The 25,472-nt window shown below is 37.8% G+C and overlaps 1 protein-coding gene across 3 annotated transcripts in view; it reads right to left on the reverse strand.

Annotated features, from left to right (window-relative positions):
- Nucleotides 1-25,472, reverse strand: part of NALF1 (NALCN channel auxiliary factor 1) — an 860,129-nt gene that overhangs the window by 163,774 nt on the left and 670,883 nt on the right. Inside the window, exons 3-4 of one of the 3 annotated variants that reach the window (XM_063595861.1) lie at nucleotides 6,170-6,215; nucleotides 4,291-4,427 (exon numbers count right to left, since the gene is read on the reverse strand). The exons of 1 other annotated variant lie outside the window; for it this stretch is intronic. In XM_063595861.1, the coding sequence (XP_063451931.1) occupies nucleotides 6,193-6,215 (23 nt within the window). In that variant the 3' untranslated portion in view covers nucleotides 4,291-4,427; nucleotides 6,170-6,192. Of the gene's footprint in view, nucleotides 1-839; nucleotides 4,428-6,169; nucleotides 6,216-25,472 lie in introns of those variants that run through there. One more of the 3 variants, XM_003832072.6, reaches the window with a different exon arrangement.

Below are 25,472 nucleotides of genomic sequence, written 5' to 3' on the forward strand. Positions count from 1 at the left end.
CCAGGAAGCGGAGGTTGCAGTGAGCAGAGATCTTGCCGCTGCATTCCAGCTTGAGCAACAGAGCAAGATGCCATCTCAAAAAACACACAGAAAAGAAATTAAATACCTGACTGCAGTTCTAAATAAATAAAACAAAATGCAGCTTTCAGTTCTGTGTTGATTTAATGCTTTGAGTAGCAGGAAAATTGTAAATGTCATTGTTACTGAGAAAGAATGTAAATCATGCTTCAGACTGATTAATGTTTTTGATGTTGTTCAGATATCAAATACCATATGCCAATTCAGGTATTTGGCACATGGGTCTGGCATCCAATTGCTTATTTCATTTACATTTTTTCCCCCGGAAAAAAGTATGTACTTATTCATTCATATGAAACCTCCTTTCCCCCTCATTCCCTCACTCTATCCCTCCCTTCTTCCCTCCCTCCCTCACTCCCCTCTTTCCTTCCTTTTTTCCTGTCATTCTTTTGTTTCTGCTATCTGCCTATTTTCTTTTGTTTTAATGACTACAGGTTCTAGTACCTAAGGTACCAATTTATTGGTAAGAAACCAAATTACTTTTTGTAATGATGCCATTTAAAAGAACAACTTTCACTTACTGCCTTGTGAGAGAGGGGAAAAATACTATCTTTTTAATGCAAGAAAAGTTCAATATAACGTATCACCAAATGTAAATGCAATAAAGAATGACATTGAACTCTATGTTATTTGCCATTTAGCTTAGCAGTACCAACATATTCCAGAAACTGAAATTTCTCTATTGCAGATAAAAAGAATAATAAACAGGGAAATCTATGCCATACATTTAAGAAACAAATATTGTTTTCTTGGTTTTCAACTTGCTTGCAGAAATAATTATTTTAATATTGTAGTTCATTAGCCAGTATACGGTAGACATCCTCTACAGGAAAAACTAAACAAGATGATGATTACAAAGGAGCAGGGGCTGAACTTATTTGTTCAAAATGAACATATGCACAACCTTAAGCATGCTCAAGTGTGTGCCAGGAAAACTACTACAAAGAATCAACGGATGTAGTGAAATCTGCATCATCAGTGATTGTTTCTGAGCTTGGGAAAGGAGTCGTTGCCTATTTGGATCCTCTGCCTGACCCCAGAAGAAGCTGCTTTGCTTCAACATGTCCAGTGGAAGTATTGTGGGAAAGTGGTTACACACTTACAATAATAAATACTAGGCACTGAAATCATTCTCCTGTAATAAGAATAGATGAACATGACAAAGAAAATATTCCGCCAGAATTAGAGACTATTCCAATGCTGGCTGACTTGATGGGGAGAAAGGACTCATTCCCCTTCCCTCCTTACCGTTCCTTCCTCACCTAAATTATCACTTTATATTTACAATGAAGACTGCAGTGTTTCTCCCAACTTTCAAAGCTGTGTCTTTTTGGGGGGGTGGGGGGCAGGGTGTACCTTTTATGTAAAGCAATGGTGGTTTTAGTTTTCCACCTTTTGGTTGGCATTATCTCCAAACAAACGCTAAAACACGGTAAGTGGAAGCTTCTGATCCTCTTGTATTTGTAAAGAACTTTAGTCAGTTCAAAATATATTGAGAAAATGAAAACCTATATTTTAAGGAATACTGCTTTTCGTCATTTCGCTAAGTGTTTAGAAAGAATAATGTATTGTCATACCAATAAAAGTGAGTGGAATTTGCACTTGCATTGTCATTTTCCTGCAAGAATGGAAACGCCTATGGCACGGGGAGAAGCAGCATGAGGAACGCTGAAGAGATGGTGAGATGGCACATGGAGTGGCCTTACCACAGCAGAGGTAGACAAAGGTCAGAACAGACTCCTTCCTAGCCATTCCCTTAGAGGTCATCTGAATAAAATCACCCTGTGAGCTCTTCCTCAGGAATCACTTGCAGCCTCAATTCCTCTGCTTCTCGTCCCCCCCCCCAGTGCCACTGAAATCTGTATTCCACCACTGGTTAGGGATACCAAAGTGCTCATTCCTACAAGTGTTTCACAGTCAACAATTCCATGCAATTAATGTGTCTCCCCCGAGCCATTCACTTCCTCAGCTTGTGTCCCCAGAAAAGCACCATGTTTCCATACATTAAAATATGATGCCTATGTGTATGTGTCTGTCCACATGTGAATGTATTTGCATTTGCAGAAAAAAAATTTTTTTAAAAGGAACAAAAACGGGAGAATTTTGCATTTTTGGTGTTTTCTTTTTTTTGTATTTGCGCAGACCATTTTAGGATTTTCAGTCTCAACAAAACACTATTAAAACAAAGAATCTAGTAAAACATTGTGCATGTACTGCTAAACAATTCTAGCAATTTTATTAAGCAATACCTTTATTATTTTTGAATATTCTTAACAGACTGGAACGAAACATTTTTTTTTCAAAACAAAATATGCATACTGTACGCATGTCGCAGGGTTAAGTATGATGCAGAGGTTAAAGTCTGTTTGAACAAAAACAAATGCCCGGGGAAATTTCATAGCCATAAAGTTAAGAACTAAATTTTGTTCACTAAGAGGACCTTTTCTATGGATTTCCTTCATCTCTCAGTCACACTGCAAACTTATCTGAAGTGCACTTCCCAAGTGTAGTTAGAGAATAGGAAGGAATGTAAAATTTTTTTTTAATTATTTGTTTTGTTTGTTTGTTTGTTTTTTAAAAAACAGCCCTTATTAACTCTTCCTTCCACTGATTCTACTGTAAACTCATAAAAGCCTTTTATAGAAAGCAAATTCATGTACACTCAGCAGGTGAAATGTTCCCACAAAGAAAATAAAATACAAACAGTGATCAGACCTCTTTTCCTCAACTACCTAGAGCATGTTAGAGTGATAAAGTTTTTGCACGTTAATAAAAATGGCTGACCTATTTATTTTTTAAAAAAGAAGTTGTTCCTCTGTGATAATGCAGAACTGCATACACTGTATACCTGGAATAATTTTAAACCATATGTTAGGGAAATACTGGAATAAAATTGTGTATATTCTGTATATTGCAGGTGTTTGAGCATTTCTAGTGTCTCTTCCACAACAATAAGGGAGGAAAAGAAGTCCAGATATGTGTCCGCAATCCCTTTGTTCCCTGTAATTACAATGGCCAAAATGTGCTCCTATATTACTGCAACAGAACAAAAATCACAATGAAAGCCCACCTTCATTGTCAAAGGAAAAACTTCCTCACTCCCCGCATCCTGATTCTAGATAGCTGCTCCTGTCCAACTGGACCAGCAGGAAAGGGCTGGGCCACTTGGGGATGGGAACTGGAGCAATACAGTTCATGATAGTTTTTTTTTTTTTTCCTTTTATTTTGTTTTCAACATAAAAATGTGTTAACTGTCTGATTCCACCTATTATGGAGAGCACTTGTTTGTTCAGCTAAAAAGGAACTCCTGTCAGGCCCCCTTGGCTCTGCTCTGTTTCAGGTTTGTGCAACAGGGGCTCAGAGGCCCACCAAGCGTGCACACCCATTCACTGTGGTTACACAGACAGAAGCAAGCGGATGTTGTTTGCTTAGGGGACGAGAAGAGGGCGAGGGAAAGGAAAGGCCGGGAAGGGTGTTGGTTCTGTGGGTAGAAGGGAGACTTAGGGATTTTTTTTATTTTTATTTTTTGTTGTTTTCTTTTTTTTGTCTTTTTTATTTTTTATTCTTTTTTTGTTGTTGTTTTTTGCTATACCATGAGGTCATAGCAATCATTCCTCTAATAGAAGCTGACAGGACATAAAGACAGAACTATCTGATGAACACACACAATGACTAGAAATATATAGAGAGATAGAGACAGTGAAAAGACTTAGTTTACCTCTGAGAAACCAACCCCCAAAATAAATCCTGTATTAACAAGTGCAAAAAATAAACAAACAAATAATCCCAAACCAAAACGAAAGCAAATAAAACCTCCAAACATTAAAACACAGTGTATAAAATGGTGTGAGAAATTTAAAGTCACTTTCCAGCCTTTTAGTCAATAAAAAGCTGTGGTTGTGTCCTTGTTTGGATTCAGGCCCATCTGTTTAAATTTTACCCTAAAGGCCTTGCAATAAGTAATTCGAGGGTAAAAGCACCCAGTTTCTGTTACATGAGACAGCAGTTGCCATTTTTCACGGCGGGCCAGCTGCTGCTGTGGTGACACTCGTCCTTCCGTTACTCCTCATTGGTTGAGTTTTCTTCCAGCGTGTTGATGCCTCCAAAGCTCAGTCCGGCTGTGTTCTGTGCTGCCGAGGCTGTGAGCACTGTGTGTAAGAGAATCAGTACAAGAACACACAGCTTGAGTCTGCTGTTGCACAGTCTTGTTGCTGATGACACTGTGAGCGATGTCCTGTGACAGGAGCCACTTTTCTCTACGGTCCCTTTGGATGGGTTATTTGATTTTTCTTCTCTCCTGACGTCACAGCATTCTGGTTCATCATTGGTTAGAAAGGTTTCATAAAGCCCTGTAGGAAGAAGGAAGTAGAGTGTCAGCAGGAAGGAAATACATTTGTGACATAGTAGAGTGAAGCTGTTGCTTTAACATTCTAACCCACAAAATCTGACAGGCAATTAGACATTTATTTAAAGGAAAATCAAGTCAATACAATTGGATAAAGAGTCACCCATGGTCTCAAACCAGTATTGTTAGATTCCTCAAGTTGTTCTTTTATATTCCTGCCAGTCATACCATGAAAGTTCTGGGTTGTTGGGAATACAGAATAGAAGATTTCATTAAGTCAAAATCAGAACTTGAGGTTCCGGATCAACTTGGAGATCAAGTACATGCAGTCATCCTTTCTTCTTTCACAGGAATGTGACCAATTGATGCACTGCGTAAACTGACATTAGCTAGTTATGCTGAGTGAAATAAGCAACACATCATAACGTCATAGCTCTAGGAACCATGTTATCATCGTTTCCTCTCAGAAGCCTCATCAAGTCTTCTCTCCCCCTCTCTGGGAGAATGGGCAAAACCATCTATATGTCCAATGGGTGATCGGGTCATTTTGATTTATTTTCTAAACATTTCTCTTATTTTTCTCCATTTTCTCCATTTGCTTTCTACAGAAGTCTGCCTCAGTTGAGGCTTCATTATCTTTTGCTGGGACCATCACAGAAGGAGTCTCTCTGCTGTTCATCTTCTCATTTGATCTGTCCTCCAATTGTGCCTATCAGGAATTGTCTGTCTCTCTCCGCTTCTCTTGTTCTCTCTTCCCTTTTTTCCTCCTTGCTGAAACTCTTCCTTCCCTTTTTGTCTTCTTCCTCTGATAACACACATTGTTCTTATTTTAAAATTGACAATTGCATATTTTAAAACTTTGGAAGTGGTGAAAAGAATAAAACAACTGTGTATCTACAATCTTTCCAATCCTTTACCTTGCTGTATTACATAGAATATTTTTATGCAAGCTATATAAGTCATAGTGTATTTTTTTTCTACTTGACTGAACCATTTATCCATGGGTGTTAGAATGAACTTTCTACACAAATTTTGTCATATTAATGTCATGCTTGAAAAACTTAAAAATGGGGATAATAGTAGAGTTGTTGTAAGGATTACATGAGATTTTTCATGTCACATGCTTGGTTCAGTGCCCAGCACATAGAAATAACATGAAAATTTGGGCTGCTGTGAATAACAATAGTTATCAATGGTATGTCATTACTTCAACCTAAACAATAAAATCTAAAGGTCTTTCCTCTCTCTCCAGGCTCACTGCTCAGTGTTCCCACAATCCTGAAGCATTGGCTCTTCCCAGAGCACCCAAGCCTGTATCACTCGCCAAGCTACTGTTTCTTCCTAAAATGTCCTCCACCAATTCCTCTACATACTTCTCATTTATCCTTCAAATGCGGTTCAAGTGAAACTCCCTGTATGAAGCTTGTACTCATACCCCTGGGCTATTAGCATTTTGCTTAACTCTTAATTATAGCAATTATTCTTATTTTTCTTGTAATCACAATTGCTCATTTTAATTTCAATTTTCTTACTTATCTGTCAATTTAAAAGCATAAACTATACATTCTTAATTTTGTATTCCCAATATGTAGCAGAATGCCTGAGCAAAATACTTAATGAGCATTTATTGCATGAATAAACTCAGTATACCTATTTATTTAATTAAAAATAATCTCAAATAATATACACTTCAATCTTCAGTTTCTTTTAAAGAAATGAACAAGATATCCTTATAATGATGCTTACAATATTCATTTCTTCTTAGGCATTCAAAGGTAAACTTCACCTTCGCCTAGGTAGAATATAAAAAAAAACAAAACTGAATTAATGAGGTCTTCAGCTCTGACATTTTTATTGTATGATATTTTCTTTTTTCATATAAGATATCTCACTGCTAGACTAATCATTTATTGAAATATACGTTTCCAATACTACATTCTACAACAAAAGGAGTTTACAATAAGATTAGAAAAATAGAAATCTAGAAGTCCTTTAGATCAACATTTTGGAATGCTAATAATCAGAATATATTTAACAATGTTAGGTAAATAAGAAGCTCTTCCAAAGTTGCTCAGAAACTGGTTTGCTGATCTACAACTACAGTCATCGCAGAAAAAAAAATGGAAGCAGTTCATTCAGGCCAATAAATGAACCCTTCTTTTTGTCTGGCACAATTAATATTCTTTCTTTTTTCTCTCCTGTCCATCTTTTTAACAAGTTTTTACTCAAATTAATGAATAACATGCATCTATATTAAGATAAAATAATTCCACAGAGTATTTTACAAAATAACAACAAAAAAAAAATCCTCCACCTCCCACATCTCAAATTCTTCTTTCTCAAAGGCAAATATTTGCATATCTTTCAGCTGCTTTGTATTTAGCTGCATTTCTGAGAATAACATGTTTTATGCTCTTCTTGATTTTTCATTTTTAGCATTATCTGTAGATTCCCCTCAGGAAGTGTGGAGATAAAACATTTATTCTCCTCCTCCCTCCAGCAAACATGCTTCCCACCAAACCCTCACCCATTCCTCCATAAATAGTAACTTTGATACCTGCTGTTCCGTTTACAGTATAAGGATGACATAAATGTAATTCTTAGCTCAACCATGTAGTAAAGTCCAATTTTCTATCCCTATACCACTTCATTTTTTTTTCTACAGATAATACTTGTCTTGTTATTTTCCCCCTTCTAACTCATTCAACCCAAATGCATTGCCAGTTCTTTCAGTTGCATCAAGTGTTCTATCAGTTCTTTTCTGAAGAAATATCTCCTGCAGCCTCCCACCATCTGGACTGCTTGCCGTCATGCCTGATGAGTCTCCACGGCTCTGTGCACTGCAGTGCTGGATCCCCTGTTCCCTGTATCCTGTGCCTCATCCCCTTCTTTCTCCTTTTGAGGGTTTACAACCTCTAGTGTCTTCAGTAGGAAAAGCTCATGAGGGCGAATTTCCAAGATGCCATATGCCTTAAAGTGTGTTTATTCTACCTCATATTTAATTGATGGTTTGGCTGGGTATGGAATTCTAATTTAGAAATGATCGTTCTTCAGATTTATTCAAGCACTGGTCCTATGTTTGGCTGTTGGACCTTCAGAACTTGTCCTTTAATTTTCTTACCTCTGCTGTTAATATTTCATATTACTTCATCCCTTAACTCTGCTTTCAGGGGAATTTGGTGAGTTTTCATGTGACATAATTTCACTGAATTTTGCTTTTTTCCCTAGGATCAAGTTCCAAGAGCTCCTTTGTGTTATCCGAATGTTGCTTTTTGAAGCAACTGTTCTTATTTTATGGTTACCATGTTTATGTTTTTCTCACTCTGAGATATTTGGGGTACGCTTATTTGTTGTGTTTCATTCCCTCCCTGAATAAATTCCCTCCATTTTCTCTGTGTTGCCACCCTTTTGTGTTTGTTTGTCCCTTGTTCTTCTCATGGAAACACCATGCATTCCTAGTTGTCTGCACAAAATAAAAAGCACAGGAAGTCTGGGCACCTAAGGAGGGCTGCGGCCTGTGAGCTGCACGTGAGATGACATGCCTGAACTGTTAGAATGGAGAAACTTTTATTTTTATTTTTATTTATTTATTTTTTTTGAGACAGAGTCTCGCTCTGTTGCCAGGCTGGAGCACGGTGGTGCAATCTCAGCTCACTGCAAGCTCTGCCTCCCGGGTTCAAGTGATTCACCTGCCTCAGCCTCCCCAGTAGCTGGAACTACAGGCTCCCGCCAACACACCTGGCTAATTTTTTGTATTTTTAGTAGAGACAGGGTTTCACCATGTTGGCCAGGATGGTCTTGATCTCTTGACCTCGTGATCCACCCGCCTCGGCCTCCCAGAGTGCTGGGAATACAGGCTTGAGCCACCGTGCCCGGCCAGGATGGAGGAACTTTTGAAATTCTGTCTTTAGGTTGATCAGACTTCCCAGAAAAGTCTATCCAATATCCATCCAGGAAGCAGAAGGCCAGGGAGCAGGAGGGAGAAGCAGGATGTGGCTGGGGGAGTCTCAACTTCAGGATGGAGTTGTGCATTGAATCCTGGTGGTCAGAGTGGTCCCCCGCCCTGAACTCCTCCTACTGTTGCTCAGATCAACAATCTTTTCTTTTTCTTTTCTTTTTTTTTTTTGAGACGGAGTCTCGCTCTGTGGCCCAGGCTGGAGTGCAGTGGCGCCATCTCGGCTCACTGCAAGCTCCGCCTTCCGGGTTCACGCCATTCTCCTGCCTCAGCCTCCCGAGTAGCTGAGACTACAGGCGCCCGCCACCATGCCTGGCTAATTTTTTATATTTTTAGTAGAGACGGGGTTTCACCGTGTTAGCCAGGATGGTCTCGATCTCCTGACCTCGTGATCCGCCCACCTCGGCCTCCCAAAGTGCTGGGATTACAGGTGTGAGCCACCGCGCCCAGCCCAACCTTTTCTTTATCATCTCAAAAAGAAAAAGTTCCCTCCAGGAAGAAATATGCCCCCAGTCTCTGGGATGGGAGTAGGGAATGGGATTTGGGGACCTGACTGTCTCTTAAAACTGACTTCCACCCAGTCTTCCTTATTTTGCTCTTTCTTCCATTGCATCTCGTGTTGTCAACACCTGACTCTGGATGTAAATCGAACTGACTCTGTTTCCTCTCTGCTACTTCATATTACTTTTTCTAAGTTTCAGCAAATCTGTTAGCATGCATCAACTTTCTAATTTCTAAGAGGTTTTGATTATTGTCTCCTTACCTATTCTTTGATTCTTTTGGATTTATGCCATAAAACAATGTCTTTTTGGTTGGGACTGCCTAGAAAATTTTCCAGCTCTTTTTTCTACATCATTCTTCTCTGACTTGAATTCTGACAGATGCCTTTTTCTCTGTCAAATGCATTTCTGAATAAGCAAGGACATGCAGCCTTCTAAGGCCATTATTTCTTTGCCTTATATAGAGTCAGTAGGTCACATAAGCAGATCAATGACACCCTTGGGACCTGGGGGCACAGACTCCTCCAGTTGGCAGTGCTACCTACAGATGGTTTCACCCTGCATTCCTCCCGGACACTGCCCTTGGTTGAAGTTAGCAGTCTTGACCTATTTCTCAGGCCCTAGGCAGCCTCCTAACGATGTACAGGTCCCAAGGCTGGGCCCACTTGACTCAAGTCAAGGCATCTCTCAAGGGCCATCCCAGCTTCAGATTTTTTTCCCTCTACCAAATTTCTCCTTCTTCACCCCCTCATAGGTAGCATGCTTGAGAGTTCTCCCGCAAAAACCACCTGCACACAACCTGCTGGGACAAATTTCCTAGGAAAGCCTACCTACAGAAATGACCTTTTCCTCAGCATTGAAGAAATTATAAAAACATATTTCCAAACAAAAATAATTTCTCAAACAAGAACCTCCTTGCACAAACAAGTAAAATTGCACTAATTAGCATTAGGAAAAAACAAAAGCAAATTTTCCAGGTAGTGAAATGTGGTTCTGATATATTTTGCTTATAAGCTGTTCTATTTGAAATCTCAAGTGAATCATTACCTGCTGTTTGACATTACAGTACCAACCTCACAGAGTTTTTTTTTTTTTTTTGAGAATTAAATAATACACATGGGCTGGATGCGGTGGCTCATGCCTGTAATCCCAGCACTTTGGGAGGTCGAGGCAGGCAGATCACGAGGTCAGGAGATCGAGACCATCCTGGCTAACACGGTGAAACCCCATCTCTACTAAAAATACAAAAAATTAGCCAGGCGTGGTGGCAGGCGCCTGTAGTCCCAGCTGCTCAGGAGGCTGAGGCAGGAGAATGGCGTGAACCCGGGAGGCGGAGCTTGCAGTGAGCCGAGATGGCGCCACTGCACTCCAGCCTGGGCAACAGAGTGAGACTCCATCTCAAAAAAAAATTAAAAAAAATAATAATAATACACATAAATTGTTTAGACCAGTGCATGGCAGGTAAGAAAATCTCAAATAATATTAATTACTCATGTTGTAAGTAGAGATAAATAGTAAAATCAGAATTCATTATCAGGGGAATTCCTACCTAGAGGAATCAGGCAAGAGAAAGAAGAGCATTCAATTTGACTTATTGGAAAAGAATAAGTCAAATTATTCTTTGCTGCAGATGATATAATTTTGTTTTTAAATTTATTTAAATTTATTTTTATTTTTCTTATATTAATTATCATCCAGCCCCAAATGTCATAATTTTATATATGGGAAAAACTAAAAACTCCACCAAAAAACTGTTAGAACTAATAAACAAATTCAGTAAAGTTACAGGATACAACATCAACATACAAAAATCGGTAACATTTCTATATGTCAACAGTGAAAAATCTGAAAAAGAAATAAAGAAAGTTATCCCATTTATGATAGCTACAAATAAAAGAAAATATCTATGACTTAACTAAAAAAGTAAAAGATCTCTACAGTAAAAACTATGCAACATTGATGAAAGAAAGAGGACACAAAAAAATGGAAAGATATTCCATGTTCATGGATTGGAAGAATCAGTATTGTTAAAATGTCCATACTACCCAAAGCAAGCTACAGATTCAATGCAATCCCTATTGCATTTCTTGAGTATTTCTTGAGTAATACTCTACAAGCACAGGCAACCAAAGCAAAAATGGACAAATGGGATCACACCAAGTTAAAACGTTTCTGCATAGCAAAGAAAATAATCAACAAAATGAAGAGACAGCCCACAGAATGGAAGAAAACATTTGAAAAATACTCATTTGGAAAGGGCTTAATAAGCAGAATACATAAGGGGCTGAAACAATTCCATAGGAAAACATCTAATAATTCAATTTAAAAATTGGCAAAAGATCTGAATAGACATTTCTCAAAAGGAGACATACAAATGGCAAACAGGTATATGAAAAAGTGCTCAACACAATTGATCATCAGAGAAATGCAAATCAAAGCTACAATGAAATATCATCTCACCACAGTTAAAATGGCTTTTATCCAAAAGACAGGCAATAACAAATGCTGGTGAGGTTGTGGGGAAAAGGGAACACTGTTTGTGGGAATGAAAAGTAGTACAGTCACTATGGAGAAAAGTATGGAGGTTCCTCAGAAAACTAAAAATAAGCCAGGCGCAGTGGCTCACGCATGTAATCCCAGCACTTTGGCAGGTTGAGGCGGGCGGATCACGAGGTCAGGAGATCGAGACCATTCTGGTTTACACCGTGAAACCCTGTCTCTACTAAAAATACAAAAAAATTTAGCCGGGCGTGGTGGTGGGCACCTGTACTTGCAGCTACTCGGGAGGCTGAGTCAGGACAATGGTGTGAACCCGGGAGGCAGAGCTTGCAGTGAGCCGAGATCCCGCCACTGCACTCCAGCCTGGGTCACAGAGTGAGACTCTGTCTCAAAAAACAAAAAACAAACAAACAAACAAAAAAACTAAAAATAGAGCTACCATATGATCCATGAATCCTAGTGCCAGTGTCCACAGAAAGGAGATCAGGATACGGAAGAGATACCTGCACTCCCACGTGTATTGTGGCACTATTCGCAATAGCCAAGATTTGGAAGCAACCTAAGCGTCCATTGACAGATAAATGGGTAGAGAAAATGTGGTACATATACACCATGCAGTATATTCAGCCATAAAAAAGAATGAGATCCTGGTCATTCACAACATAGATGGAACTGGAGGTCATTATGTTAAGTGAAATAAGCCAGGCACAGAAAGAAAAACTTTGTATGTTCTCACCTACTTGTGAGAGCTAAAAAATTAAAACAATTGAACTCATGGAGATAGAAAATAGAATAATGTTTACTATAGGCTGGGAAGGGTAGTGGGGGGTTGGTAGTGGGGATGGCTAATGAGTGCAAAAATATAGTTAGATAGAATGAGTAAGATCTAGTATTTGTTAATACAACAGGGTAACTACAGTCAACAATGATGTATTGTACAGTTTAACTAAAAGAGTATAATTGGATTGTTTGTAACATAAAGAAAGAATAAATGCTTGAGGGGGTGGGTAACCCATTTATCCTGATGTGTTTATTACACATCTTATGCGTGTATCAAGATATCTCAATAATGTTATACCTATTATGTACCCACAAAAGTTAAAAATGTTTTGAAAACTAAAAAAATAACACGACAGAAAAGTATTTTCTGAGTTCTGGAGGCTGAAAGTCTGAGATCCAGGTGTGGGCAGGGCTATGCTCCCTCTGGGGCTCAAGGGGAGGATTCTTCCTGGGCCCTTCCCAGTCACTGGTGGCTACCACCCATTCCTGGAGCTTCTTGGCTGGCAGGCATCATTCCAGCTGCTCCTTCTGTCCCCACGTGGCCTTCCCTACATGTCTCGGTGTCTTTGCTGTTCTTATAACACACCAGTATACTGGATCCCAGGCCCACCGCAATCTAGTATGGCCTCATTTTAACTTAATGAATTACATGTACAAAGACTCTATTTTCAAATAAGCTCATATTTTGAGGATACACCATTTAGCCTGATGAGATTATTATGCATTATATGCCTGTATCAAAATATCTCATGTACCCCATAAATATATACACCTACTATGTATCCACAAAACTTTAAAAATAAAATATAGAACAGAATTTATTATTAGGAGGGGCTTTAAAGAACATCTATTTTAAATCATTTTTTTGTTTTTCAATTAGTCAAAGCCACTTACCAAAAAGTCCTTATTTTTCACAGCTCAGAACAATTATTCAAGTATAGGCATTACAAATACTATGTAAGCACAAGAAAGTCAATAAAGTTCCTTTATTCTAAGGAAATCTTAAGGAATCTAAGGAATAAATATTTTCTAAGGAAATCCTTAGAATAAAACATGGCATTATTTAAGTACGATCTTTATCTCAGTAATTTACATTTTGACATAGAGTCCAAGAATATATGAGACAAATTTTTCAAACGTTTAAATTAGTAATGCACTTTAAAATTAAAAAATAATTCTGATTGCTGAAGCTTAGAAAACAGTAACATAGTCTTTTTCATCTGAAAAAAGAAGAAACTACTGCAATTGTTTTCTCCATCTTTTTTATTAATGTGAAGATGCATATATATACACACACATTACATGCATATAATTTGTGAATCTCATATATAAAAATATATTTAATGTGAAATTGTAGCTACTTTGCTGTTCTTTGACTTTCCAGTATTTATTTTACATCTGGCATGTTTATTATCAAGTGAGATTATATAAAAATATATATAGTGATAGTTTTAGAAAGAGCAATTTTTAAGTATTTTAACCATCTAGGATAGTTCAGATGGCGTGAAATTTATAAAGCGTTGTGGATAATGTTTCCTAAAGGTAATTTTCAAACTTTTTCAATTTCTTTCATGTTTATTTATCTGTCATGGTTACTTTGCGTCAATTTTGATAGTTCATATTCTCTAAAAATAGCTTGTTTATAGGATTAGATTATTATAGAGTTGTGTATAATATTGTCTCATTTTAAAACCCTTAATTTGTCTAGATTCTCTTCCTCATTGTTAACATTTTATTTCTATTTTATCTTTATTTTCATCCTTGATTAGACTTGAAAGGTTTTTTAGTTTTATTTGTATTATCAAAGATACAACTCTTGAACATATCAGTACCTATTCTGTTTGTTAGTGAATTGGTATCTTTATTTATGTGAATTCTTCATCTTTCGTTTAATTTTCTTTTACTATTCTCTTTGTAACAATATTGAATTGAATGCCACTTTACTCAGTTAAATTGAGTAAAATATTCTTAAAAATAAAACACTTACTGCTCTAAATGTATTCTTAAAAATAAAACACTTACTGATCTAAATTTCCATTTGATAATAGCTTTAGCCAATTCTCTTATGTACGTATTTTGTAATTGCATTTTATATTATCTTTTGTACTTAAATTACTTGAGTGCTTTTTTGCTGTGTTTTGTTTTAGTTTTGTTTGATACATTTTATAGAGTACTTTTATAACTTATTTTTCATTATATTAAGTTCAACAATGTGATCTTTAGAAAGTTTTTTTTTCAATTGTTTTCCTTGTGTCTTACTATATAGACTTTTTTTTTTTGCAAATGTTAGCATTGGATAACCATGCTTAATCGCTATTTTAATGTATTTTTCCCTATTTAAAAGTCATCAAATGAGACATGTATGTTTTACAAATGTTTCTAATTATTTTGCTTTAAATATTTTGTTATTATGTCTGTAGGCACAGAAAGTTCATAAACACGTTACACTAGACATTCACCACTAAACTAGGAAAAATATGACATTCTTTGTCGTTATAAAGTGCAATTATTGGTTTATATTTGTTGAGGTTTTTGTTATTGTTTTATTGTGATTTTGAATGTATTTTGTTTGGCTTTCTAGTAATCTCTATACATACTAGCATGCTTGTCTGATATATCTTTGTCCATTATTTTAATTTTTTAAATTTTTTTCCATAATTTTTCTTTATACTGTTCTCTGTATCACATTATCTAAGAGTTTCACAATGATTGAAAAGGAGAACCCAACTCACTTGCTCTTACTGTCAGCTCTGAGTGCTTGTCCCTACTTTCGTCATCGCCTAATCACATTTTTAAATACCTGAAAATGTTTTTTTACCATTCCTTTTGTTTTCTGTAATTTGCAATATGAGCATATTTATTTATTTATGCTGCGTGTGTGTGTGTGTGTGTATCTGTGTGTGTGTGTGTGTTGGTTTGTTTGTTTTGAGACAGGGTCTGGCTCTGTCACTCAGGCTGGAGTGCAGTGGCATGATCTTGGCTCACACTGCAGCCTTTAGCTTCCAGGCTCAAGTGATCCTCCTGCCTCAGCCTCTCTCAAGTAGCTGGGCCTACAGGTGAATGCCACCACGCCTGGCTAATTTTGTATTTTTTGTAGAAGTGGGGTCTACGTTGCCCAGGCTGGTCTCAAACTTCCGGGCTCAAGTGATCTGCCCACCTTGGCCTCACAAAGTGCTGGGATTACAGGTGTAAGTCACCACACTCAGCCCTATGTGACCATACTTAAATGCATATTTTTTCATAATTTGTGAAATTCATGCTGTTATTAATTCTATTAGAACTTATCCTTTAAAAAATCGCACACACTTGAACTTATATTTGTCTACTTAATGAAGATCATTAATGAGAAAATTGACGAAGTTTTACTTTTTCAACAAATCCCTCACCATTTTTTTGCTACAATCAGATGTTTCAAATCTATTTATTTTCAAATTATTAACATTTCATATATTCCCTCTATCCCATTTTGTTTTATTTCTGTCTTATTTGGGGGTGATTGGGTTGTATCGAACAGAAATTCACTGGAGCTAGTTTAGGCAAACAAAATAAAAACGGGGGATGGCAGGAATATTAGAAACATCCAAGTCTATTTTATGAAATCCAAGGGCAGAGTTATTTTTGCTCCAACATGAAGAGCAAAATTAAGGTATTGTATGGCCATGAGAAGGGAGTGCTCCACCTCGGTGGAGAGGTGTGATTCATCCCTGCTTCCTGCCACGTGCCTCCCTCGCCATCTCCCACTTGGCAGGCAAGGCCTTGCTGCTTTACATCCATATGCGCCATACATCAGGGAAGACTGGAATTGTGGAATTGCTGGGTCTCAGCGACACACCCCTGGGGGAACAAGTCCAGTTGGCTTGCTTCTCTTGTCCATGCCAGTCCAACCCTCCATGCCAGGGAGGGATTCTCACAGCTGGCAGTGCACACGTTGGTCTACTCTCTTTGAAAGAAAAATCTGAACATTAAAAAGTTAGGAAACAACAGATGCTGGAGAGGATGTGGGGAAATAGGAACACTTTTATACTGTTGGCGGGAATGTAAATTAGTTCACCCATTGTGAAAGATAGTGTGGCTATTCCTTAAGGATCTAGAACTAGAAATACCATTTGACTCAGCAATCCCATTACTGGGTATATACCCAAAGGATCATAAATCATTCTACTATAAAGACACGTGCACATGCATGTTTACTGCGGCACTGTTCACAATAGAAAAGATGTGGAACCAACCCAAATGGCCCTCAGTGATAGGCTGGATAAAGAAAATGTGGCACATATACACCATAGAATACTATGCAGCCATAAAAAAGGATGAGTTCATGTCCTTTGTAGGGACACGGATGAAATTGGAAATATCATTCTCAGTAAACCATCGCAAGGACAAAAAACCAAACACCGCATGTTCTCACTCATAAGTGGAAGTTGAACAATGAGAACACATGGGCACAGAGAGGGTAGCTTCACACACCAGGGCCTGTCGAGGGGAGGAGAGCTGGGGGAGGGATAGCATTAGGAGAAATACCTAATGTAGATGACGCGTTTTTCCAACAAATTTTTCCAACTTTACCACTGTCTGGTTTCAACACCACTTGCATATTTTCTATTTTCTTTTTTTTCTTTTTGAGACAGAGTCTCACTCTGTTGCCAGGCTGGAGTGCAGTGGCATGATCATAGCTCACGGCAACCTCTGCCTCTCAGGTTCAAGGTTCAGGTGGTTGATGGGTGCAGCAAACCACCATGGCACGTATATATCTATGTAACAAACCTGCACGTTCTGCACATGTACCCCAGAACTTAAAAGTGTAATAAAAAAAAAAGAGAGAAATCTGACATCCGTGTTTTTCTTCTCAGTCAAATATATTTCTCCCTGTTGTAGCTGGTAGGATATTTTATTTATTCACAAAATTCAAGAATGTTAGAAGTTGATCTAATTTCCTTAATTTTGCCTGAATGGAGAAAACCATTTTAATGCGCCGATGGAAAGGTAGTCCCTATTGCTTTATTTCCTCCTTCAGTTTTGCTTTGTGTGTTTCAGTTTATTACATTCCCTCCGATCATTTTTATATTCTTAGTCTCTGCCTTGGACTTAGTCTCTGTTTTCTGGAGAGCTCTTCAAGACTGTCCTCCACTTTGCTTTTCTAGGTCCCTATGATTGAAACTGTATGTGTATAACATATTTGCATGTTTTCCTTTTGCAATTTTTTCCCATTGCATTGCAATATTTTCTTTTTCTATCTAAATTCATTTTCATGTTTTCCTGCATCCTAGCTAAATTCCGTTTCACTCTTCTTCCCTAGTTTAAAGGGCCTTTTTGTCCTCAAATTGTATTGAGAGCTGATGCTATCTAAAACTACGCCTGTAGTAATTTGTCTCAAATATATGCTATTATTTTGTTTCTGAATTCCTGTTTTCCTTTTTTATGTCAAGTATATTTTATTAGCATCCATATTTAATTTTCTGTGCTTTATAGGTTACACTGAGTCTCCAAAACGATATGTTAAAGTCTCAACCCCAAATACCTCAGAATGGGAACTTATTTGGAAATAGGGTCTTTACAGAGATAACCAAGTAAGAATGAGGTCATTAGGGCTTCCTTAATCCAGTAAGACATATGTCCTAATAAAAAAGAAAAGATGTGGACACAAAGACAGGGAAACACAGAGGGAAGATGATGTCAGAGACATACAGAGAAGGCCGTGTGACAGCAGAGGATTAGAGCAACGCAACTACAGGCCAAGGAGTGCCAAAGATTGCTGACCACCTCCAGAGGCTGAGAGGCCTCCAGAACAGATGCCCCCACAGCCTCAGGGGAACCTATCCTGCTGACATCTTGACCTCAGGCTTCTAGCCCTCCAGAACTATAAGAAAATACATGTCTACTTGGTTAATCTATCTAGTTTGTGGGACTTTGTTACAATGGTGCTGGGAAACGAATATACTGCATATTCATCTTAGAACAGAGATGTTTATCTATTTGCCTCCAGAACAGTGCGTGTTATTCCCCCCACCCCCGCCCCTCCCTGCATGCCTCTCTCTCTCTTTCTATTTTTGACACCTCACTTCCCCTGTGGATACTATTCACAGTGCTAAGAGATCTAGTGTTCTGGGTTATCCTACTCCAGTTAGTTCTCTTCCTCTGAGTTTCTGTCTGTGTTACATTTCATATTAGAGATGATGGGGTCTTATTTGTACCCATCAATATCACCAATATTGAGGTCCTATGTTGTCCTCTTTCTCCAATAACTCTTTTGTTTGACGAGCATAAAACTTTAAATACTTTTTCAGATGGGATATATGAAACATAAACTTTCCACCATGTATATATTTATTTATTTTTTTAAATTAGCTTTTAAAAAACTTAGTTCTCTTATTCAAAAGATATTTTGCCTGGGTATAGGATTCCAGATTCACAATCTCCTTTTGCATTTCACTATAAGCAGCAAGAATCAATCAGGTTATACACCTTCAACACTTTGCTGAGCAGTCTCCTCAGCTAAGTAGCCGAGTTTATCACTTACAATGTCCACTTCTTTCTGGAGTTTCATTTACCTGTGGCCAACCACAGTCCAAAAATGTTAGATGCAAAATTCCAGAAATAAACAATCCATGATTTCTAAATTACATGCTGTTCTGAGTAGTGCGAAAAAAGATCTTATGCCATCCTGCTCCATTTTGGCCAGGAAGTGAATCATCCATTAGTCCAGCATGCCCACACTGTGTATACCAACCTCCTGTTAGTCACTTAGTAGCTGTTTTGGTTATCAGACTGAAAAAATATAGTATACAAAGGGCTTGGTACTAACTATACATAGCGTTTGACGGGGTTTAGTATCCACCGGGGGATGCTGTAATGCATCCCACACAGATGAGAGGGGACTACTGTATCTATGAACTGCCTGTTCAAGGTGATCTGGACTTTTTCTATCATGCTCCACTAAATTTTTCCAACTTTACCACTGTCTGGTTTCAACACCACTTGCATATTTTCTATTTTTTTATTTTTGAGACAGAGTCTTGCTCTGTCGCCAGGCTGAAGTGCAGTGGCATGATCACGGCTCACGGCAACCTCTGCCTCCCAGGTTCAAGCGATTCTCTTGCCTCAGCCTCCTGAGCAGCTGGGACTACAGGTGCGTGCCACCACGCCCAGCTAATTTTTGTAATTTTAGTACAGATTGGGTTTCACCATGTTGGCGAGGATGGTCTCAATCTCCTGACCTTGTGATCTGCCCACCTCGGCCTCCCAAAGTATTGGGATTATAGGTGTGAGCCACCATGCCTGGCCCATTTGCATATTTTCTAGGCAATTTTTACATCAGCACTCTGCTTTTAGCATCACAATCTGTATTCATTTTCCCTTGCTGTTATAAAAAATTGTTACAGACATAGTAGCTTTAAATGATCCTTTTGTTATCTCATAGTTCTGTAAGTCAGAAGTCTGGGATGATTTAACTGGTTTATCTACTCTGGGGTTCATGAGACTGAAATCAAGGTATGGGATTTGATTTTCCAAGCCCATTCAGGAAATCAGCAGGATTTAATTCCATGTGGTTGCTATACTGATGTCCCCATTTTCTTGTCGGCCATTGGTTGGAAATTCTCAGCTTCTAGAGGTCACCTGCATTTCCTGGCTCATGTCTCCTTCCTCCATCTTAAAATCCAGCAACTGTGGGCTGAGTCCTTCTCATGCTTCCCATCTCTCTGATCTCTTCTTCTGTCTCATCTCTTTGACTGATTCTTCTGTCCTCTTCTTTCATGATTACATTGGGACCACCTGAATAATCCTGGGTAATCTCTTCATTTTAAAGTCATCTGATGAGCAATCTTAGTTCCATGTGCAATGTCCCTTCTGCCACGTAATGTTGCATATTTACAGGCATAAACCAGAGAGAAGGTCACTGGGGTCAAACTCCTTCCACCACTTCAGGCCTTCCACCACTTCTACCTTTTGTGTTCTTTTCTGTTGTGTCTTATTTTCTTCCAAATGCTTGTATAGGATGGATCCTGAATCTTCTACATAATACTCTTCTCTCATCACCTTTAATTGTCAAGTCTCTCCAACAGGCAGAATTATCTGCAGGGTGAGGGAATGGGAAACAAGTAGGCCCATTGCAGCAACCTTCCCAGTACTACCCAAAGGAGGTAAGATGAAGACTGATCCTGAGGCTCCTGACTTCCACCCCACACACTCATTCAATGTTTGTTGAAAGAAGAACCCTGGTTTTATGGAGTGAACAACACCACGCATATGTGGGAATGGAGACAGCCGGGCAGCTCAGATGCCTGCTTATCATTTTAATCTATCAGGTAATTCCTGGCCCTTTTTGTTCTCTTTCTCTCAGTAATTCCCCCAAACAAATCCTGATCACCCATGGGTCCTATGGGAAGAATGGTTCCCATTTCCTCTGCTCTTTTTAGAGCTTACTCTGAAGATTCTCAACTCTGGCCTCTGTCTTTTCTCTCGTATACTTTTTTATTTTTATTTTTTAAAGTATCAATTCAGTTCTATTAGGTTGGTGCAAAAGTAATTGTGGTTTCTGCCATTAAAAGTTATAATAGCATCCCACTTTCCAGGCTTTATGGCTTCTGTGAGTATATCTCATTTTATGGTTTTTCATTCAATTGTAATAAGATTTACAGAGAGACGGGAGGTAAAATTTTGGCTTCAGATCATCAGCTTGAACCAGAATCTGCCACATCCATAACTTAAATGCAATGATTTACTCATCACCAAGACAATTTATTTTTTTGCCATCATGTAAATCCAAATTTAGTGTTGCAGAAATGATCTTTGAAGTTAGTATGTTGACTTTAATATCTCTTCATTTTATATTTGCTATGATAGTGATTTCACATGAATGTTATCTATAATTTACTGAAAAATAACTTACAAAAAATTAAAAACATCATCAGGATCCAAATTTTGTCTATTATTTTTCTCAAAGGTAAAAAATTGTAAAATAATCTCTAGAGAATTTGCTAATTTTCTAGGGTTATTTATAATTTGGCAGGTAAAACAATAAGAGAGGCCAATCTAAGAAACCTAGAAGAAAAAAGTTCAAATTATAGTGACCATCTGCAGAAAGAATTCTGCAAAGTTTTGGATATCTATACATTTATAATTTTTATCATATCTTTTTAAAGTCAGGGCAAATTTTCAGTAATTAAGGAATACATTTATAAACAAGTAGTTTTTGGGAGTAATGGAGACAGATGTATCAGATCTGTAATGATGAATAAAGGCTAGCATCATTACATCTAACATTAATAGAATTATATTACTCTTCTTCTAGTCGACATTAGTGAGAGTAAGGATGAGTCCTCCACTCTTTCCTATTCTCAATACCCAGCTGTATGTGAACAAGAAGCTCTACAAATGAACAATACATATTTGTTTAACGAGAGAAGGAAGCAAGGAATAATGAATGCGCTAATACACTGAGTTATTAGAGGATGCTGCAATGAATTGAATGTAGTAGAACACAAAGCACCTAGATGTAGCCTAAGAGTAAAATACAATGCAAGTACAAATAACAGGAAGGGAAGTGACACAAACTCTTAAGAAAAGGCCATACTGACCTGATTATGCAAAAGCCATTCAGAGCTGAAAGCTAACTGCACATTAGATGGAATATAGATTGCTCTAAAGACTGAAAAACGATACTAAATGAAATGAAAATCAAAGGCCCACATTAAAATGGCAAAGAAGTTAAACAGAGAATTTACTCATTCATTAAGATCATAAGCTAAGTTGAGGAATAAATTGGGCATTTGAAATGTCTTGAAGCTAAGCAGACAATTTCCTCAAGCAATATTCCTAAAGTTTTCCAGTATTTCACCAGGAGAACAAAGACTGTCTGCAGCCAAAGAGAATATAGTCTAAACAGAAATCTAACACACACTGCAAAATATCACATTTCACATTGTTATTTTCCCCAAAATGGTCACACAACACTTTTTTTAATTATGAAGAATGTATTCTAAGAAAACAGAGAAGAAAAAAATGGACAAAGAAATGTACACTCACCAAATATATCATTTAATTTTCCTCCCCCTCTAATGAACCCTTAGAGGGTTGTCTTAGTGATCGTTGGACTTTATAGGATGGGGTACAGGAAAGTCACATGGATTCCTGGAGAAGAGGTCCATGCTCTGTAGCTCAGTTGTTTGCATCTGCACCAACCATCCAAGCAAAGCAGGATTCAAAGCAGTGGGCATTGTCAGGATTGAATGACTTGTGTCTTTCCTTCCTACTCTGATAAGTTACCAAGTACCAGGGACTCCAAGTGGAGACTGGCAGTCACCTGGGAAAGGAATAAAAATTGCAACTCCTTTCTCTTTTATCACTACGAACTAACCAGTATGGCAAAATGCTTTTACTTTTCAGGTTAGATTACTCTCATAAATGGGAAGGGTGCCTAAGGAGTTTCATGAAGCACATTTAGGAATTTGGAATAATTTAAGTGTTCCACGTGAATTTACGTTACAGGAGGATGTAAACAAGTCGGATCTCTCATAGATGTCTGTGTGTCTTCGTGTTGAGTGCTAGCTAGCTCAGCATTGGTTTTATTCACATCATTGCTCAAGAAGCCATATGAGGGGATTTGTATGTTCCTTGTTGAGAACATTACCTATTATGTTCTCCTTATATTTATTTTTGTTATTTTCCTCTGTGAAATGGCACTGAGGGGTCCACATTTTGTAAATCAGTGTTACTGTTTAGTATATTGCCCACAGTCATTTTTACATTGGAGATCCTTGGTAACTACAACTCTGCAAAGGAAATATTCTAGAACACAGGAAACTATAGAAATAATTCTGTGGCTGCAGTATCTCAACCCATAGGTTGTAATTGAAGAGACAGTATTGCTAATGCTCTGATCCATCAATGTATTTAGAGTACAAAGACCATTTCCTGCTTTTCTTTGTAAAAAGAAAACCAGACTTTCTGTGTAATGACAGAATGCATACAAAACTACCCCAATGTCTGTGTACACTCACGCATACACAGAACAAGCTAATGGCTTCAAGGCATGTAAACACCTCATAAATAGAGTTGACTTCCAAAATATGCCTTATTTTCAATACTTAGGGGAAAACTATTTCCCCCAATTTGATCTGCCAGTTTTTAAAATGTTAAATATTAAAATTAAAAGTTGTGATTTTAATCAAAATGTTTTTACTCAAAACAAATGCTAAAACTTAAATGAGTAATCCTCTGGCTCTGAAGAAACACAATGATATTTTAAAGCAAATGTATTAGAAAATGTTATAGAACAGATAAGAAAATCATTCTCAATATTATAAAGCCAATATTAAAATTTGCAAAAGGAATATTAGTTAGAATAATCTGTTACCTTTATTTTTCAGACATGAATTGAATGGACTTCCAGTAATTTTAATATTTCCAGTAGAAAATCAAATGAAAATAAAGTACTATAGCAATTTTCAAAAAGAAATTACGAAAGCATTGGAAACAGGGACATCTCTGAGAGCAGAAAGGTAGTTTGGGGGATGGGGTGTAGCTTCATTTGAAGAGGATACTATTCATTAGAATTGCAGCATTCCATTGAAAAGAAAGCTGTAGTTATGCATATTTTTCACTGATTGATGGAAAATAGGTATTTAGTTCAGATTCTGGCATGTCAGTTGCCAAACAGAATAATGTCTCAGGTAGGATATTGTTTCTTCCCCTAGTTACAGGGCCAGGTAGAGTGGCATCATTATCATTTACTTCATCTGACGGCTCCTTGGATTATTTCTCTGTTTTGATTTCCAATTGTTGACCTCAGAGGTCATTGGTTTGCACCTATTTTTGAAGACACAAAGAACCTGTAAGGTTTCGACATAATGGAAAGGACTCTGATAATGCTCACTAAATAGTAAAAAAAAAAAAAAGAGTTTGAAATGATAAAGATAAAATAACATAAAATTATTGATTTTCTTGAAAAATAACAGAATTTAACACTCAGTTGCAACTCTTACTTGAAAGACCTAGAAAATATTTATAATAAGAAAAGCAGTCATTCTTGTGATAGTTTAGATATTGCCTGTCTTGATGCAGATTACATTTGATTTCAAAAAATATATCTGAAAGTCTTGGAAGACCTATTAAACTGAGAAAATTTTAAAAAATGTAAAAATTGGTTTTTGAAGTACATGTTTCCTAGAGGCGATGAAGAAGCTGATATGTTAGAAGCCGGGGTCCTAGGAGCTTCTCCACGACTTTCACAGTGTTGGCTGCATCAGTCACTCTACGCCATGTGAGTAGAACACATTCTTAAAATTCTTAATTTTTTTTTTTTTTGAGATGGAGTCTCACTCTGTTGCCCAGGCTGGAGTGCAGTGAGTGGTGCGCTCTTGGCTCACTGCAACCTCCGCCTCCTGGGTTTAGGCGATTCTCTTGCCTCAGCCTCCAGAGTAGCTGGGATTACAGGCTTGTGCCACTATGCCTATTTTTTTTTTTTTTTTTGTATTTTTAGTAGAGACGGGGTTTCACCATATTGGCCAGGCTGGTCTTGAACTCTTGACCTCAGGTGTTCTGCCCACCTTGGCTTCCCAAAGTGCTGGGATTACAGGCATAAGCCACTGTACCCAGCCAATTCTGTGTTCTTATAAGAAATACAGATGCAGGAAAAGAAGAATGTGCATGACCGATGATGAGAGAGAGAGAGAGACAGAGAGAAAGGATTATGTATTGAATGAACAATTAGACATTAAGAAGCAACATAAAAGAGAAATAAGGACCATGTAAAAAGTTTAAACACAAATATTTAAAGAATTGACAAAATGATGTGAAACATTTTACTTATAAAAAGGAAATATTAATTATAATAACCTGTGGTAGCGCTCCTGACACAGGGCACCAGCTGTGGGGGTCTGACCCAAAGACCCTGACCCAAACGATGGATGAATAACATGCACGGACACACAGATATTCTGCTTTGCCAGTCCAGCTGAGTGTGTCTGGGCCGCTTACAGACTCCCTGGAGAGTACTGTAAACAGTTGCGACCGCGGCCCTGACCAGCTAGTGAGACTCACATTAATTTGGTAAAGATTAATTGACAAAGGCTTGAGTCAACACCACTAGAGGGTAATTGACATTGTGGACTTCCCGAGAATAAAGCGCTTAAGCACCCGTGGTACATCAAAGGTTAGTCTTAGGACCACATGAGTAAACAAGCTAGCTAGCTAACTTCCTCACATTCCTTTGTTACTACTCTAATTTATTTAACTAAAGGTAAAGATCAGGTTGCCTTTAACCATATCTATTACTGAAGTTATGCAAACTCTCAGGCCTTCCAAGAGGGTTTGTGGC

Source organism: Pan paniscus, chromosome 14 (assembly GCF_029289425.2).
Source record: "Pan paniscus chromosome 14, NHGRI_mPanPan1-v2.0_pri, whole genome shotgun sequence".
Taxonomy (NCBI): domain Eukaryota; kingdom Metazoa; phylum Chordata; class Mammalia; order Primates; family Hominidae; genus Pan; species Pan paniscus.